The 17,771-nt window shown below is 40.5% G+C and overlaps 2 protein-coding genes across 5 annotated transcripts; one reads left to right on the top strand and one right to left on the bottom strand.

Moving 5' to 3' along the window:
• Positions 1–882: 882 nt before the first annotated feature.
• LOC112559604 (sodium-dependent proline transporter-like) lies at positions 883–13,689 on the top strand. Its single transcript, XM_025230938.1, has 15 exons — positions 883–1,071; positions 4,764–4,881; positions 5,392–5,523; positions 5,868–6,087; positions 6,494–6,739; positions 7,288–7,423; positions 7,719–7,853; positions 8,129–8,232; positions 8,496–8,620; positions 9,244–9,356; positions 10,123–10,254; positions 10,436–10,535; positions 10,890–10,990; positions 11,549–11,704; positions 11,928–13,689. The coding sequence occupies exons 1-15, from the start codon at positions 1,060–1,062 to the stop codon at positions 12,102–12,104; spliced, it is 2,007 nt and encodes a 668-aa protein (XP_025086723.1). The 5' UTR covers positions 883–1,059; the 3' UTR covers positions 12,105–13,689.
• Positions 12,739–17,261, bottom strand: LOC112558915. Of its 4 annotated transcripts, none has more exons than XM_025229672.1 (5): positions 16,172–17,261; positions 15,427–15,482; positions 15,052–15,193; positions 14,564–14,691; positions 12,739–13,647 (listed from the first exon to the last, which is right to left on the bottom strand). In XM_025229672.1, exons 2-5 carry the CDS (start codon positions 15,434–15,436, stop codon positions 13,256–13,258), a joined length of 672 nt encoding a protein of 223 aa, XP_025085457.1. In that variant the 5' UTR covers positions 15,437–15,482; positions 16,172–17,261; the 3' UTR covers positions 12,739–13,255. The 4 variants fall into 4 exon arrangements, with proteins under 4 accessions (XP_025085457.1, XP_025085458.1, XP_025085459.1 ...); XM_025229673.1 differs by lacking the exon at positions 16,172–17,261 and adding an exon at positions 15,729–16,133; XM_025229674.1 differs by lacking the exon at positions 15,427–15,482 and having other exon boundaries at positions 15,048–15,193.
• Positions 17,262–17,771: the final 510 nt, after the last annotated feature.

Here is a 17,771-nt window from a genome sequence, read left to right as displayed (position 1 = left end):
AGATATTGTTTATGTAGCTCAAGTTTCGAAGTAGATAAATATTACCTGGTGGAAACTCCCTGTAGGTACTGGTGTTGGAAAAAAGTACTACTCGTAAAAAAAATAATAAGCAATGAACAACCTTCCTTCTTATCGAGGTATCGAGTGCAATGCTAAATGAAATAAATTTACAGAACAGCAAAATCTAATCGAAAACTTCAAGAAAACAGACAGCATGTTGTTTAAGCAAATTTAAAAATCGTTTACTATAGTCATGTTTTCTTGGAGTCCATGCACAGCACGCTCATTCAATGAAGAGAAAAGGAGGAAGAGTCCAGTGAATTAAATGCAGTAATGTGAACTGGACACAAATGTGACAGCTTTGTCATCTGCTGTGTCTCGGGTGGACCTCTTCTTACTTATCCCCTCACGAAGACATGTACCAGCAAACCGTCATAACTGTTTATGAGCTGTTTTCGTCCTAGGGATGAATGGGTAATTGAAAGGAGTGGGAGAGTGAATTAAAAGGGTTGGGCGAGGATGGAGGGTTGAATGCACACAGGGATAAATGGGGGGATAGGTCATATTAAATCATTTTGCTAAGTCACTTCTGTGATATTTAGTAGAGAGAGAGAATGAGTAAAGATAGGTTTCATTCACTCATTAAATGCATAAATGGCAGTTATCTCTTAGATTATCTAATGTTTGCATCTTCCAGACATAATTGTTTATGATCTTCATATCGGTTATTTTTGGATAATGATGTTAGAAGTATATATACATGGAACTACTTTACTCACAGCAATACGGTAAGAACTCCCACAGTTGCTTTTACGCCTTCAAGCTGCTGGACACACAGTATATGCTAGTAGGTTTTACCTGAGTAAGTACGGTGACGTTTTCAGCTCTTTTCATCCGGCCGCCGCTGTAGGTCAAGGATCACCGGCAGCAAAATATAAAAACACAGGTACTAGCACAAACCACTGACACATCCTTTCGCTGCCGCTGTATGAAGATTCAACCCACCGGCCACTTCCATAGAATTTCCACGGAAAATAGCTTTTGAGAAAGTCTTTTCTGATGGGAGGAAAGGTAAGAGTGTACCTTTTCTCTTTTTTTTTTTCATACTGAGGACTGAGATCTTGTTTTTACATTGTTTTCCTGACTCACCTGTCTTTGTCACACCAACGTGCACACAAAAGAAAGTGGTTGGGGAGGAAGGAAATATTAGCTATGTCAACTGCGGTTCAGATTGCATTCACACACAGCACATAATGAACCTCCCACTTAAGTGCAAAACAGTTGTTAGAGCAATGGCGGCCGAATTAAACGGCGCCTCGGTTCGTTGACGTCTGCTGGCAGGGAGGGGTAGGATAACCCACAAAGGTGTACTTACTTGAGCAAGTCAGGATATTCAGAATCAACATGCCAACATTCCTGTAAAAAGCAGCAGGTACTTTAAAAATAAGAAATCTCCGAATTACTTTATGACGGGACAACACCGTAACTTAAGTGACGACCTCAGTAGGTAATTGCTGCGTTAAGCTGAAGTTTTTATATTTTTTATGAACTCTTTATTGCAGGTTTTATACTTACTTTTTATTATTGAAACATGCACTATTGAAAGATGCAATAAGACTGATTTAGCCAGCAAATAGTGAAAACAGCGCGTACCTTTCTTTTGACCGTCTTATTTGCTGGGATAAGGGTTAGGAGCTCTTCTCAAAATGTTAATGTGTGGGTCACCCATCAACTATAGAAGATTTCTTGCTGTGTCATAGAAATAGTGAACCACCTATAGCTCTTCGCCGCTGTATCAAATAGGATATGACACTTAACTTAAGCATAAAACGACTCCAAAGATTTCATAGATATATGGACATTGTATGACCAGACTATGAGTGTTGAAACCTTTCCACGCGCGATTTTCAGAGGGTACTTTCATGGCTACCTTCGTGTATGCTCAGATACGAGCAATGTTAGAATAAAAATCCTGTTGTGGTCACTGATATACTTCCAGTTAGCTAAGAGAAAACTTCCAACTGTCACCTCTGTAGTAGGGCGATGTTACAATTTTTTTCATAATGACTAGGTGAAGCTCAGTGCAAGAGACTAGTTCCCCAAAGCTGCTACATTATCATGCACATAAATTAGTCAAAACCGTGACATCACATTTGTAGACTAATTAACACATCGTCCCAACTGCCCCACTGGCTGAGGTTTTGACAGCATAAGCGTGTCCACAAACAATGATGATAATAAGGATTGATAAAGTGCCTTTCCAAAACTCTTGCTCAGAGCTCATTATATAAATCACAATTAGACAAATCATAGCACATATATTGGCATATAACAGACATGCTCACTTCTCACACACAAAGTAAAAACAGACATATGCACGCTCAGGGTCAGGACAGGGTCACAGTGAGGTCGTCGTTCTGAAAAGATGTGTCTTTAGACTTAAAGGTGGTAAGAGAATCAGAGTGACGAAGAATGACGGGTAATCTGTAAAAGTTGATGGATTTGCTAGGAGGAAGACCTCTGTCCATACATCTTAGTGGCACTCGCAGAAGCTTGGTGTCAGAAGAGCGAAGAGGTCGCACGGGTGTGTAGATGGGAGAGAGTTCGGAGAGGTACCGAGGCTGATGAAAAATCAAACTCTGATCGAAAATGACACCCAAAGCAATTTTTTTTAATTTCTGCTTATGGCAAGGGAGAAAGTGTGAGTCACTCGTATTTCGAAGCTGAGTAGGGAGGGAAGTTGTATGGAGACCAGATCGAGGTGAAGATGGTTTGTGCTGTTTTGAACTGCGTCTAACAACATGAAGTAAACTGAGAATCTGTTTGTGTACTTAGTATTCGGGACTGGGGAGTGAGATACCAGCGAGAATAATATTATCCAGATATAAGTAGAAGAGATCCGTTTCGTTCATAATCTGAAAGTCACTTCAAAGTGCGGCATGTCAAATGGAAAATTCCCAAAGTGTTTTTACGACCGATCGTCTGCATGTTTTCTCTTTCTGTAGCCATTACTGAGGCGCGGCAAAGCTGTTACTATTATAGTTCTTCCTAAAACGCTTTTGTGATCGTCAAACAAAGCTACTGTTTGTACACCACAGCAGAAAGGCAGTGACTGAGGATTTTTTTTTTTTTATTTGTGTTGCGATAGTCAAAGAGGGAATAGGAACCAGTGGTGTGTTTGGGGGAATGATGAGAAGAAAGACGAGCAGAAGTAAAAGAAGGCGAGAAAATGAGTCGAATCAAAGGAAACATTAATTTGTTTGCTGTATTTTGTAGGCTACACATCAATGAATTGCTATTATAAGCTAGCAATATAATGACTGGTCTTGATGTGGGTAGTTTTCAAGGGACATAGAGGTGGGGGTAAAAAGGGAGATGGATGCACAGACAAGCAGAATAGAGGACAGAGAATACTGCATCCCATGAGAGTTTTCTGTTTACTTTCTAGACATGTTTATTTACACATTTTTTAACACTTGATATCCCCACGTTGAACATGACCCACGCGTTTTACTGATAGCGACACTTTGTCTTCACAAGAAAAAAGGCCATTTTAATGGCAGCATTGTGCCTTCAAGTAATATATGGAGCTACGCATAGTACCAGGACACAATTAAATCACCCAAAGCTGCTTCTGTTATGGTTTTAATTTTTTATACTCCCCTCTACTCCCCTTTCGAAGCGAAGCGGCGCATTAAAACAGGCATTGAAAAGAGTGAACGGGACAGTCTTGGATCATATGCTCAACTTTCCTAGACCTTAATTATATGGTTACTGGAAAGTAGTCCTCTTCAGAGGACTTCTATTTTGCAAAATGTGTGATTGCTTGGAGTTAACCGTTTAGCTAGCGCCTGCGTCCTGTACACCTGGCCCCAGAAAAAAAACCTCACGATTATAAACTGCAGCTTCATTTCTGAACATGAAGAAATAACGGACACGAATGTTCATGTGTAGCAAAGATGTGTGCATATAATTACCTCCCTAAGCATCAGTGACATCATGTGTACAATGACATCGATAAACATCCGTGACATCAAGTACAAACATATATATTAACATATTTTAGCGGCAGTTTGTTGTCCTCCGGACAGTCGAGCCTGGCACAACATTACAAATGCAGTAGCGAAATGTTAGTCAGGTTTGTACTGACTGATGTTAAATCTGGGCACGCTCACACACTTGAGAGAGCATGTGTAGAAAACTCATTTAGGTTCAAACAAAGCAAAGAAAGAGTAGAAGGGTTGGAGTAAAAAGAGAAATAATGCATGGCAGTAACTCTTCTGTTGTTAACATGTGAAAATTATTGACGAAAAGACGTTTCCATGTCACAGCAATGATACATTTCCTATTGCCAGCAGACACACTTTCAGATAAACTAGTTTAATTAATGCACTTTTAATCGTTAGAAATCGCAAAGACATATGATTTTAAAACAATCTTGGAAAATTGGTTACAAAGAGAAAGAAAGAAATTAACTCGTGGTAAAGAAAGGAAGAAGATATTTTTAGTAGTCTCTCTCTCTCTCACACACACATCTATATAAATCATAGCTGTTCTGTTTGGTAAAATTACTTGTTCGCATGAATCAACGATATGAAGTGGCATTGGAGAAACAGATTATGTAACCCAATCCACCCTATCTTAGGCATCTGAGCTTAAAACTAAAACCATTCTTGAAATAATGAAGTGGAGATGGAGCAATCAACCGTGCTGCCCATCACGAATCCAAGGCATATCTTTCCTTGTTTTTCGACTTGTTTCAGGTTGTAGAAAGAGGAAACTGGAGCCGGCAGCTCGACTTTGTGCTGTCCAGCGTAGGGTTTGCCGTGGGTCTGGGCAACGTGTGGCGCTTCCCTTACCTTGCCTATAGAAATGGAGGAGGTAGGTAGCGCTTTGGCGAGTCTTAGTGTGGTATTGTGATATTAGATTTTTGTTGTTGTTATTGTGTTCGTTGTCTCGTTAATTGAATAAATCGATAACAGTGTTATGCTTGACTATTTGACAAAGACAGGTGGAGACAAAGTCATGGAGCCCTGGACACTATTTTAGATTGATCATAAGTCTTTTCAGAAAGCCTAGCAACTTACTGATTAGTCCTGGAAGTGTGAACATCTCTCGGTCTGTATGCACAAAGAAATTCGGAACCCTAGAATGGTGTTATATTAAGATATGTTAGTGACTCACTCACCTTCAGAATTAAGTTACCATGGAACTGTCCAGCAAATATGACCGTAGAGAAAATAGTCTTTGTACGACATAATATTTGGACCTTCCGATTTCGTGTGCATGCAAAGCCACTAGTGTGGATTTAAATTTTGTTCCTTTTACCTTGGCGACATTTACAAAGATTTGCAGATTGGTGACCTGAAGGCTTTGCTTGTATGCCTGCAGCAACCTTTCTGTTTCCGTACATCATCATGCTGGCCATCAGTGGCCTTCCACTCTTCTTCGTCGAGATGGCGCTGGGGCAGTTTACCTCACAAGGGCCCATCACTACCTGGCAGATGAGTCCCTTCTTTGCTGGTACATACATCGCCGATGAATGCTGCATGTGTATGCATGCGCGTGAGTGCGTGCGTGTGTGTGCATGGCGCATACATGCACATATGCGTTCGTTAACACATAAGAGTCTGAACGAAAATGAATTTGTGTTGTCTAATATTTACACAAGGAGTGCAATTTAGTCAAAGTGGACTTTCAGCAACATGTTATTTAGTTTTTTCCGATTTTTTATGGTTCTTCTAGCTGAGCAATGCATGTGCCAACTCAATCTTTTCTTGGAGCGCTGCTTCAATATAGCAAAACGCGAAACCCATTACTAAAACGGAAGTCTTTCTATCGACGACACTTATTCTATTTCTCGTCAGGTACTGGCCTGGCCATGGTGATCATCAGCGCAGTCGTCTGCATCTACTACAACGTTATCATCGCCTATGCCATCTATTACATGTTCGTCTCTTTCGTGTACTTGGACGACGACCTCCCCTGGGCCAACTGCAAGGGATTCTGGGCGACTGATTCCTGTCGTGATCGGTCGTATCCGGATTTTACTAACGCCTCCGGTGAAAGTGCTCTACAATATCACAAGTAAAGAGTCTTACATCGATAGTAGCATATAGCCTATTTTATGTTATCAGACGAAGTTAATTTTTTAAACGCATAAAAATTTAAAAATTTCAAGGGTAAGTGTGTTAACATCGAAAAAGGTAATAACTGATTCTAGAAAGTCATTGCAATAACATTAAAGTCTTGCTAAAATGAAATCGGCAGAAGTGTTTAACAAGACAGTGGCTTTCCCAGTATTTCTCTTTTCTTATTCTTAACATCATGAGGAATTATCTTTGCTTACCTTTTCTAAAGGACGTGGACGTGTAATCTGCAATTAAATATTTTTCGTAGTTTCGGCTGATTATGTCTGTGGAAAACTTATTAATGATAAATACCAGCATCGATCTAATACCTGTATAGTCATCAATTGACTGTAACTCTGTAGACAATACTTTGAAAAAAAAAAAAAAACAACAACAACTGATCTTTACTTTGCAGAAGACGTGTACAACATGCAGTGCATCCAAGAGAAAATAACCCACGAAAATTTTAGCCATGTGCTTCGGGAGTTATTTCCCTTCTACCCTGGTAGCAACTTCTCCTTCAGTGACCTGAACTCCACGGTCGTCACGAGCAGCCTTTTCGGAGAGTGCAAAAAGATCTTCACAAGTCCTGCTGGCGACTTTTGGAGGTTTGTCTACCTATGCACCGGTCACACCGCCGGTGCAAGCAAGCTGCAGTGGCTTTCATGAGCCTTCGTGTCTTTTTTTCTGCACCTTGTATTTAATTGTCCATTAACCTGCTGAAAGTTATGGTCACTTCCACCTGCGGAATACGGACAGTAACAGCTAACAGCAAGCACAGCTGTGAATTCAGAGAAACATTTACTTTACACGCGTTTTCATTACCTTAATCATACGTGTGTCAGCGTTGTAAAATGTTAAGGAAAACGAAAACCAAACTTTTTAAGATAGCTTATGTTCATAGATTACTCTAAGATATCAACACCTAGTTGTCACTCCACGTTAAAGCGGTATCAATCAGAAGTAATCAATCTCCTGTGTCCAGTTACTTAAGAAAAAGTCAAAGCCGTTAAAAAAATATTTGAAAGATGGAGTGATGGGAGAGAGGAAGATGTGGACTAGTAAGTACCTTAACTAACAAAAAGTTTAAAGATAATGCTCGACGTAGGCCCTAATTGTTGTAGTTTTTGTTGTACCTGGCTGTCATCTGTAACAGTCATTTCATCCTCCGAATCGGCAACTCCTCCATAGAAAGGTTGGGCTCAATCAGCCTAAAGAACGTACTGACCCTGGCCCTGGCTTGGATCCTTGTTTTCGTCTGCCTCATGAAAGGCATCAAGTCGTCAGGGAAGGTAAGATAATATAAATCATATGAAAAGCGTCTTCGTGAGAGGATGTAAACTTTATTATATGAATCTTGACCTTTCTGTGGCAAAGACTATTGCAACGCCAGTTTTAAATCCCTTTATCTTTTTTGCAGCCATTTGTACCTCTGGATAAGGAGAAACTAAATATTTTAAAATCGCAAGCGCTTGTGAAGCGTTTAATTAATCGTTCATCTGTATTTAAAATAATTTTATTTTAGTTCTGTCATCATTCACAGACTTTACTTAGCTTTGATGTATGTGGTTCTGGTACCTGTGATAGGTCGTATATTTTACGGCCACATTCCCTTACGTTATCTTGACGGTGTTGTTGGTGAGAGGCCTTACTCTGGATGGCTACATGGAAGGAGTCCTGTTCTACGTCGTGCCCAAATGGGAAAAGCTGGCAGACATGAAGGTGAGAGACTTCGTTAACGACAGCGACTACCCTTTGACAAGGAGACGTCAAGGAAACGTCACACGTGATCGATGATTGATTTGTTCTCGGTGGCTTGCTTGACACTGGTCCATTAAAATAATGATTACATATTTTAAAATAAGTCGATTTCATGTAGGTGTTGAGATAAAGATGTCAATCGCCGGTGTTTTAAATGTGCCTGCATAAGAGTGTTTGTACCAGTTCACTACAGACGTGGGTGACGTTTCCTTTATTTGGTAACAGTCTAATTTCAGGCTTGGGGAGACGCAGCCACACAAATCTTCTATTCTCTGGGTATTGGTTTCGGCGGTCTTCTGACCATGGCCAGCTACAACAAGTTTAAAAACAACTGCTACAGGTTGGTTTTCTGCCGGCGTAAACTCGTGAACACGTCTCTCCCTGTGTCTATGTACCTAAAACATTGCGAACAATCTATTGTAAAAGCTGTAACGATACTCTATAGTAAACATAACAGCAGTATATAGCAAGAGCTGTAATCTAATTTTAAGTGCTCAAACCAAAGGTATTATTCAAGCTATCAGCAACAATATTATAGGCAGCGGTCGACACCTACTACGGGGTCTTTCCACAGCAGACATAACCACCAACCTGTTGTTGCAGAGATGCTATCCTCGTCGCTGTTATCAACTGCAGCACGTCTGTGTACGCTGGGTTCGCAATTTTTTCGATGCTAGGCCACATGGCCTATGTGTCCAATCGGAAAATTGAAGAAGTGGCCGATTCAGGTAATTTTTCCTCTTAACTGGTACTTGACATTGAAAGTTCAAGTTGATGCTAACGAGTAAAAATAAAAGTCTTCCCCTAACTACATAACTTGTGAGCTTTTTCTGTTTTATCTCTCTTTTCTTCATGTCCTTCCTACACTCTCAGCATATCTTTTCCTCTCTATCACACTCTAATTTGTTTCAGTTGCCATTGTCCAAAAATCCATACACATAAACAGAAGGTAAAGGTAAAAACTAAAGACATTAAAGAAACGAAGGTGAAGGAGGAAAAAAAAAAAACGAAAATGGATTGACAAAAGGCGTGTTTCTGTAGTAAAGTATTTGCTGTGATCAGGCTTCAGCATAGGGCTCATGGAAAGGTGGTTAGTTGTGAGGGTGGGACAGTGGTAGTGTTGGTAGGGACGTGACATGAATGGTAGATGAGAATGTGATTTTAAACAGGTTGGACAAAGAATGAGAGTGAGCGAGAGAACAAAAGTCAGACCTTCCTTTTTACCGCAATTGCTAACAATGCATGAAATTTGGTTAAACCCTCTCGATTTTTATTTGCATGCACTTGTGGATACTTTGTCATGTTGTGCGCGTATTACCAGATTCAGCCACACACACACATATTGCTTCAGGTCCTGGCCTGGCATTCGTCGCCTACCCTGAAGGTATCACCAAGCTGCCAGCAATGTCTCTGTGGAGTTTTCTCTTCTTCTTTATGATTCTGACCCTCGGCCTGGACAGCCAGGTGAGTCTCTCTTCTATCTCTCCTCTAAACAACTGCTTTTTTATGTTCCATGAGACTGATTAGAGTAAGTATTCCAGTCATTGATAGGTTTCTTGAGAATAGAACTATACATTTTACTGTAGTTATTTAAAAGAGAAATACCACTGTGATTATCTGGTTGATTAACATCACCATTCTTCAGCAAGGGCTGGATAATGGTTTTAGTCCATGCATCAGGCACCACATGCTACTTGGTATATCTTCTGTAATTGTAAACAGCACAGTGTGACTTTAAACGTATATGTCGTCGTGTTGATAATCCAATTGGCTTCTGTACAATTTCTGTTAATAATTTTGTTATGCTCCCCCTTGAAACGGGGCGATGGCCTATTCAATAAAGTGATTCTGATTCCACTGTCTTTTAGTCCCTTACTATTTCTTTCTCTTCTTTACTGTCTTTGTGCGCGTAAACAAAATATTTTCTTTCGTCTCTTCCCATTTCTTTCTCTGCTCTACTCTCTTCTTCTCTTTGTTTTTGCTTCTACTAAAGCGACATAGGTCACATTGACTGATGTAAACTTTAGTACACAGTCATCAACCATCGACTGCATTGGCAGATGCATCAAGCGAGAAGTTTTCTAGTACTTATGAAATGGAGAATGCCACAGTTCCCACCTGATCTTTGAGTAAAGTACGATATATATACTTCTCCCGTAAAACATCTGCAATATGGATAATTCCTGTCGTCGGTTTTGCATTTATCCTTTGTCTTTGATTCTTTTTTCAGTTCGCCATGATGGAAACTGTGATTAGTGGTATCTCTGACCTGTTTCCTTCAGTACTGCGCAAACGCAAGACTTTATTCACATTCGTTCTGTGTCTACTGGGTTTCCTCCTCGGAATTCCTCAAACAACAGAGGTAGATATAAAGCTTCTCCATTTCTATGTTTGCATATCACTTACTTTCTCGGCTTTTCTTCTGTTTTATTTTGCTGCTTATTGTTTTTCAATACTGATAATGAGACACAAAACTCAATAGGTAACTGTTTTCGTGCAAATATGGCAGAGTAAGGCAAGGGAGCTGTGGTTTCTGTCCCCAGGGAGGTATATACGTTCTGACACTGATGGACTGGTATAGTGGCAGCTACAACCTCATGATCGTGGCCTTGAGCGAACTGATCTGTCTAATGTATGTCTATGGTAAGTTGGTCAGCGCGTGGTTTTTGTAGGCTACTGCTACATCTGCACCTTTACATCTCAAGCTGAATGTTTATGTCATTTACAACAGGATAACTGTAATAATTGAACAATGGATTTGACCGTGTAATTCTAAAGAGAGCTGAAATATAGATAGTAGATCCAAAAACAAATGATAGAAAAAAACTCAGGACTTTTATTTCTATTTCAGCTATTGACTTGTTCGCCGAGATTAATTCTTTATAAAGGCAAATGAAAAAAAAAGAGTTACGCTCAATTGATGGTAACGGATACAGAAAGATATGATGATATAGAGCCAGATGCTTCTGCTGCTGATGATAATAATTTTGGTGACAGGTTTCAAAAACTTTAGCATGGACATAGAAATGATGGTTGGATTCAAACCGAACTACTACTGGCTAGCCACCTGGCTCGTAATCACGCCAGCTGCCATTGTCGTAAGTCTCACCGAAGTTGTTGCCTTCTTCTTGTTCATCACTTCGCTGATTTATACAGACTTAGGCTTCGATAACAAACGGTTTACAGGCAAGGCGATTGAGTAGCTGTACAGATAAGGCGATCTCGCAGATGTACAGGCAAAGAGATGTACAGGCAAAGAGATGTACAGGGAAAGAGTCAATGCGATCTAGCAGCTGTACAGACAAGGCGATGTACACACACACACGAATCTGTGGTCAAGAAGATATAGAAGTTATGCAATAAAAAAGGATTTAGCATACACTATTGTTAGTGCTCCCAAGGGAGCGATTTCATGTATAGGAGTAACGGAAATAAATTCTTTTTTTCCGGAATAGTTCGGCATCATGTCGATTGGCGACAGTAACAAGTCTTCACCCACCAAATATACTTCTTAACACAATATCCAGTAGTAACTTTGGTAAATATGACAGAATTTTTGTCTCTTATTTTTCTTGTTTCTTCTTTCCTCTCTTTTGTCATTCATTCTTTCTTTTCTGTTTTATTTGGCACTAAGCATGCTGTTTATTTTTATACAGTTCATCATCATCAGCGGTGCTGTTCGCTACAGCAAGGCTTACTATGGCAAGTATGTATTTGAAGACTTCGCCCAAGGCCTGGGGTGGATGATGGTGTCACTGCCACTCCTCGCTATCCTTATCGTGGGCGCCGTGCAGATGATCCGCTACGGCGTAGTGAGTAGAACTTTTCTCTGCTGTAAACTAAGTCTCTTGTCTCTGTTTGTTGATGATGCATTCCTGCATTGACACACTAACACAGTAATGTCACCAAAGTATTTCTGCGTTGACAACACAGTAATGTCACCAAAGTATTTCTGCGTTGACAACTAACACAGTAATATACTAATGCAATAATAATACTGGTCAGGACCAACGTGCCATTATTGTTTTTCTGCAGCCCGGCTGCTTCAGGCCTCAACCCTCGTGGGGACCTGCAAAACGCGAGAACCACACTGGGCGTTACGCTCATCTCAATGATGGTAGCGACAAGCTGGACCACGTAGTCACGGATAAGGACAACGGCGGCCACGTCAACGCGGCATATGGCTACGGCGAAGTGAATGTCAGGCTATAAGGCTGGGTGGCGTTATTGCCCTAGTTAGGAAGCCCCTGCATAGACTGTCCCACGTAACACTCTATATAAATGCCCCATCAGGCCCCTGGCAGTCTTAGGGCGCAAAGCAGTGAGTTGGGAGCAGGGATGGCCTGCGGTTTTTGTTTTCAGCGATGAGTGATTTTTGGAGAAATAATTTATACTCTCGTAACATTACACTCGCCTGAGAGGTTTTCCCACTGCTTGCATGTGCATTGACGTCAGGATTCTAGATTTTCAGTATGACATGAAAGCCTCAGGGTTTTTGGCAAGTTCACTAGAACGGACAGAATAATCTTTTCTTTGTACAGCAAGAAACAAGGACAGTGAAGTTTCGAGCCTTAATACGATGACGAGAACTTATAAATTAATGGTTAAAGGTTTATTATTGTTTGAAAAGATGGCAGCAAACGCAAAAGTTACTAGCCCTTGCACAAGCCTATCACAACTGGAGGGACTTGCTCTTTCTGCAGCTGCAAGTGTTAAACCAACCCTCTACCACCACCACCACCACCACCACACACAGAATACATTAGTATTGAATAATTATTCCATTCAACTGACCAGCCTGCCTTTCGCCTGGACCATGTTTTTTCTCTTGCAGCAATAAGACGCATTCGCAAATATAGATACTTTATTACATATTATCCATATATTTGTGGACTTAGTAGTGAAATTTAATATAAACGAATGCTAAGGAAGTCGTTGACGAAAGTTTGCAATAAAGTAAAGTACGTAAGTGTCACATATCGGACAAGCAGAAAGCAACACTTAATGTGCAAACAAAAGAAAATAGAAAGCAGTTATTTTTTTCTTTGTAATGCTGTCGATGAGCCCACCAGAAATGCTATTTTCAATACATTACCCAATTTACATATTTAGTACTGTGACTAACATTCTTTTCTCTAGTTGACTTTCAAACAGAGCTCGAAAGTAGATAACGTTTTGTCACAGTGTGTGTGTGCGCACGCGCTGAACAAGATAAGATCGTCTCATTCTAACCCTATTCTAACATGGCTCACCATTGTCCTTCCTGTTTTCCGGAGTATGGTTATAGTTGACTCCAGATTGAGCAACTGTGTTGTTCGAACTTTTTTGTTTGTGATCTTGACGGCACTCTTCTGTCAGCATTGTTAACGAGCAGAGGCAGGCGGCTGCGGAACAGAAGGGGTTTCTCTGGCAGTTTGCTCTGCGCACCCGTCCCCGGCTTCATGTTGCGCATAGCTAGGAGGCAGCAGATTGGCATCGACGTGCACCGGACCTCCGTGCGGGTAAGCGACGGACGTAGCAAGGGGGTAAGCGCCAAGAACGGGCGGCCTGGACAGGTCAACGAGTGGGTTCAGCTGGTATGTTGCGACGAAGGGTTGTGTATAGTTGGCTGGCGACATGGGCAGGTATGCGGATGCTGAAGAGAGTGGGGAAAGTCCTCCGGGGGCAGATGGCGTGTAACCGGTGGACAGAGACAGATGGCATGGGCAATAGGTGGAATTCTGGTGCAGCCCTCGTTGTAAGGAACCCCTTAACCCTTGAATCAGAGATAATAAAAACTAAATAATGATGATGATGAGGAGGAGCGCTATGAATGGAAAAGGGAAAGAAGCAGTTGCAAACAAAGTAGAGTGTGGTGATGTGCATATGTGTTTGTCTGTTTGTCTTCTATGCAGATCAATACCTTTTGTCTAACCATAAATCTTCCAAAGTGCCGTAGTTATGAAGTGAGAGTATTTTTCTCATGGCAAAGCAGGGAACTCAAGGAAAAGCGTCTTGTTTCCGAAGTTCAAAAGAAATGTCCAGACCCCGTGGGCACTACAATTATTTTACCCAAGGGCAACTTTTACATCTCATTATAACTGCGGTTCCATGGGTAAAACGTCTGCGGGATCTGGACACCAATTTATAATTTTGGAAACTAGACGCTTGTTGCCCCAGGGTAAAGACTTACCCTCGCTTTATAACTACCGCCCCAGGAACATTCATTCATTTTGTGTAGGTAAAGGTCGTACACTATGTTTGATCAGTGGCAGTTCCGCAAGCATTACAGATACATGGGTTGCAGTGCCTAAGAGATAGGACAAAAAGTCACCATGATCAGAAGTTGTTCTGCCAGCAGATACCAACTGGTGATGGGACTTCGCTTGAAAGAGCTCGCGAGAGAAATCCTAGACAACACGTCACTCTTGCTACACGCTACTAAATTTGAAGAAAGAATATGAGCACATTTTAAAAAGAATGAAACAGAAGGGGGGAGAGAGAGACAGGAAGGAAGAAAAAAAATAAAAATAAAGAAAAACCCAAAGAGCCAGGAAGAAGAAGAAACGACTTAAGCAGGGAAAAGATCAAAGAACAAAGCAGTTGATCTTTGTTCTCTGATCTCGGCTGTGACCTGTGACGCTTATTCAGTACTTCGACAATCTCCTGCGTAGATATCTGAAAATGCTCACCGGACCCCGCAGTGGTCACCATGACAACTCTCGGCTTTTGGCGCTTCATCCAGCATAAGTAGAAAAGACTGACGACAACAGCCGACAAAACCGCCGCTGTTCCGAAGATGGTGAGAGAAATCCACATTCTGCAAAGAAGGGAGATACCAAACGGTTACGTTTAACTTCTTACCACTCGGGGTTTTAACTTGCATTTGCAAGTTTTGTTTGTTCTAATGAAGCATTTTCTGTTCGATTGCTTTACTTCCCAGTACACGAACATCCGAAGATATGAACTGTGAGGCATGAGCAAGTACGAAACTGACTTTTAGTTTCTCGTAAAATATGTTTATATCCTGAACATGCCTGTTTGTGCATGTAATTTTATTATTATTATTATTTATTTTTTTTACATTCGTACTATCATCGTCGTTTTCCTCTTTAGCTGCTGTTGTTGCTAACATGCTTACCACATTATTACAAATGTCAGTCATTATCAATATACTTGCATGGACGAGAAATGCTCTGGGTAGCAGCAGTTTCCCACGCAGCAGCCATAAAGGCAGAATTTGGTCTCACTTTGTAAACTGCTGTTCAGCTCAGAGTGGCCATTTATTTCTGCAATCCTGGAGAATGTGCAGTTCTGACCTTCTGCAAAACATGTTCAGTTCAGCTGCCATTTAACTTCTGATGAAAATAGCTTTTAAGACAAGTAAGGCAGAGTTTAAAGACATTGGCGAGGAAAACAACCCCAACCAAACAAGAAAAAAACAAAAACAAAGCAAAAACAAAACTAAGAAAAATAAAGCTCCAACATTTCCCAAAAGCTTGCGCGAAATAAGAAATTCAGCAGAAACACGAGCTAAATGTTTGCTTCTGTATACCATGTGACATTGTACAGAGGACCGACTTCGAGGGGAGTTTGCTGAAGGACCTTGCACTGTGGAGTGGGAACAATAATCATACTTGTAAAGAATAACTATTCTGGTGCTGATGAAGCTGTCTGAAAATAACAAAGTTAAGTAAATATTCATTAACAAGCGCTATGTATCATCTGTTAGGTCTTTGCAACTTAGACACTGTCGATCATAGTTTTCACTCTGCCGAACAAATCTCTTAGCGTCACTAAACAGAATAGCTGGATGTACGACTTCGGGGAAAAACTGCACAAGAAAAATGTATATACTTAGCTCCTTTCAGCTCCCAACAACAGGTATTTCCCCTTTATCAATGCATAAATCAAGATAAATTGTCACTATTCAAGCTTTCTACATCGAGATCGAAACAGATCGACTATACACGTAGTCTGGTTAATCCTGGCGAATTCTAAGGGGGAAAAAAAAACCCTGACGCGGTTTGATTCGAACCCAGATCTGTGTGAATCCCGAAGAATCGGCCGGAAATGGTAAAACTGCTGTTCCTTCAAATACCTTTAAAATAATAATAACAATAATAATAATAAAAAAAAAACCGTGGCACTGACTAATTATTAAAATAATCGAAGTGTTGGGAGCATTCGTCTGGAAAGACGATTGTCAGCGGTGATCACGAATCATGTGTCTTACGTTCACCCAAGTCGTTTTCAATTTCTAAGACGCTAGTAGGGTAAGAAATAATAGTTTATCTTACTACGCAATGACTGATGTAGCGACGACGATGGTTCGATAAAGAGCGGCATTGGGTCTCACTACTTTGTGGTTTGGGTCACTTCTTGCTGCAGACCTGCTTTTGTGGCGATAGACCGACAACCTACTATTGAGTCACTGCACCAGCTATGATGTTATCGCAATTACGTCATCACGATGCGCTTGCTGACGCAAGCAGTTGTTGTAAAGCTGCAAATGGCGGCGGCAGAGGACTAGTCCTATAAATAAGCGCACAACTTGTCTTCCAGCCATTTTAGCCATGCTAGCAAAAGTATTGTTTCGTGTTACTGGTTTCATTATCATGATGTGCCGCAGAGTGACTACTATTATAATGGAAATCGTGAGGAAAGGAACATGCAAAGCTTATTTGAATTATAGCAACATCAAGACTTTAAAATTAAAAGAAAATTTAAGGTCATTGGTACTGGTTCAACTGGCAATATGACAAATGTAAATTAAAAACAGCACATAATTAACAAATATTTTACAGAAATAAATCGTCTTGCTGCTTACTTTAAAAAAAAGAAGGAAAAACACTATTATAATGTTAATAATAAACGTCTGCCTCGGGACAAAAAGAATCTGTGAATCTGCAAACTTTTTGGCTTCATTAACTGCAGCATTCTCAGAATGTACTGTGTAGGGTAATTAAGTCCCGAATGCCTGGATCCCAATTTTTTTACACTATGGATCGTAGGGACCTGGACATGGCCTCTCAAACACTAGAGACAGGTGTTGATTACATCACTACTTTCAAAATGCGACTCGCCAGTCAATACATGAGAAATGATTGTAATTAAAAATACGTTTATTTTTTCATTATTGTAATTTATGCATTATCAAAAAATATTTAAGCCATGGTTAAGTAGTTCGGACCCCAATCACCGCGGCTTAAATGGCCTACACTGTACTTCAAATAAAAACAAACTCTGATAAACTGAGTCATTGTGTAATATGAGACTGGATATGTAATAGCATGTCATCTTTTTTGCACAAACTACAGTGATACCTCGGTTCTCGAACGCCTTGACTTTCGACCAATATATCGACCAGGAATTCGAGAAAATTTTGTCTTGGAAGAACAAATATTGGAACTCGAACATCCGAACGTCCGAGTTGAGCTGAATGGCGTCAAAGTTGACAAAACCATCCCCCTTCCCTCCACATTCATCCCTCCTGCCATAAAGGTGGTACAGGTACAGTCTACTGTGTGTAGTTTAATAAATACACTTTATATTTCCCCATTATTTCTTGTTGAGACTCATGTTTTCTACTATTATAATAACAAATTAGGCCAGTAAAATTTTCTGGGCTTGGAACGAATTACAGTTTCCATCATTTTGTTCTCGACGTCCTCCCGAACGAATTTGTTCCTTCCAAAACCAGAAACGAGGTATCACTGTATAAGGATGAAAAGATTTACCAATACACATTGTGTGACTACAAGAAGAAACGATGGACAGCATTTATAAATTGGGTAAACAAATAGTAAATCGTCAACACTACCAGAAAATAATGGAGCTTGGGGAAATAACCCACACCTATTATGTTTGCAATTAAGTTGCTAATTGGGTTTAACGCTG

The sequence above is a fragment of the Pomacea canaliculata genome, linkage group LG3 (assembly GCF_003073045.1).
Source record: "Pomacea canaliculata isolate SZHN2017 linkage group LG3, ASM307304v1, whole genome shotgun sequence".
In the NCBI taxonomy this organism is placed as follows: domain Eukaryota; kingdom Metazoa; phylum Mollusca; class Gastropoda; order Architaenioglossa; family Ampullariidae; genus Pomacea; species Pomacea canaliculata.
This window is presented reverse-complemented; position numbering and strand designations above follow the sequence as displayed.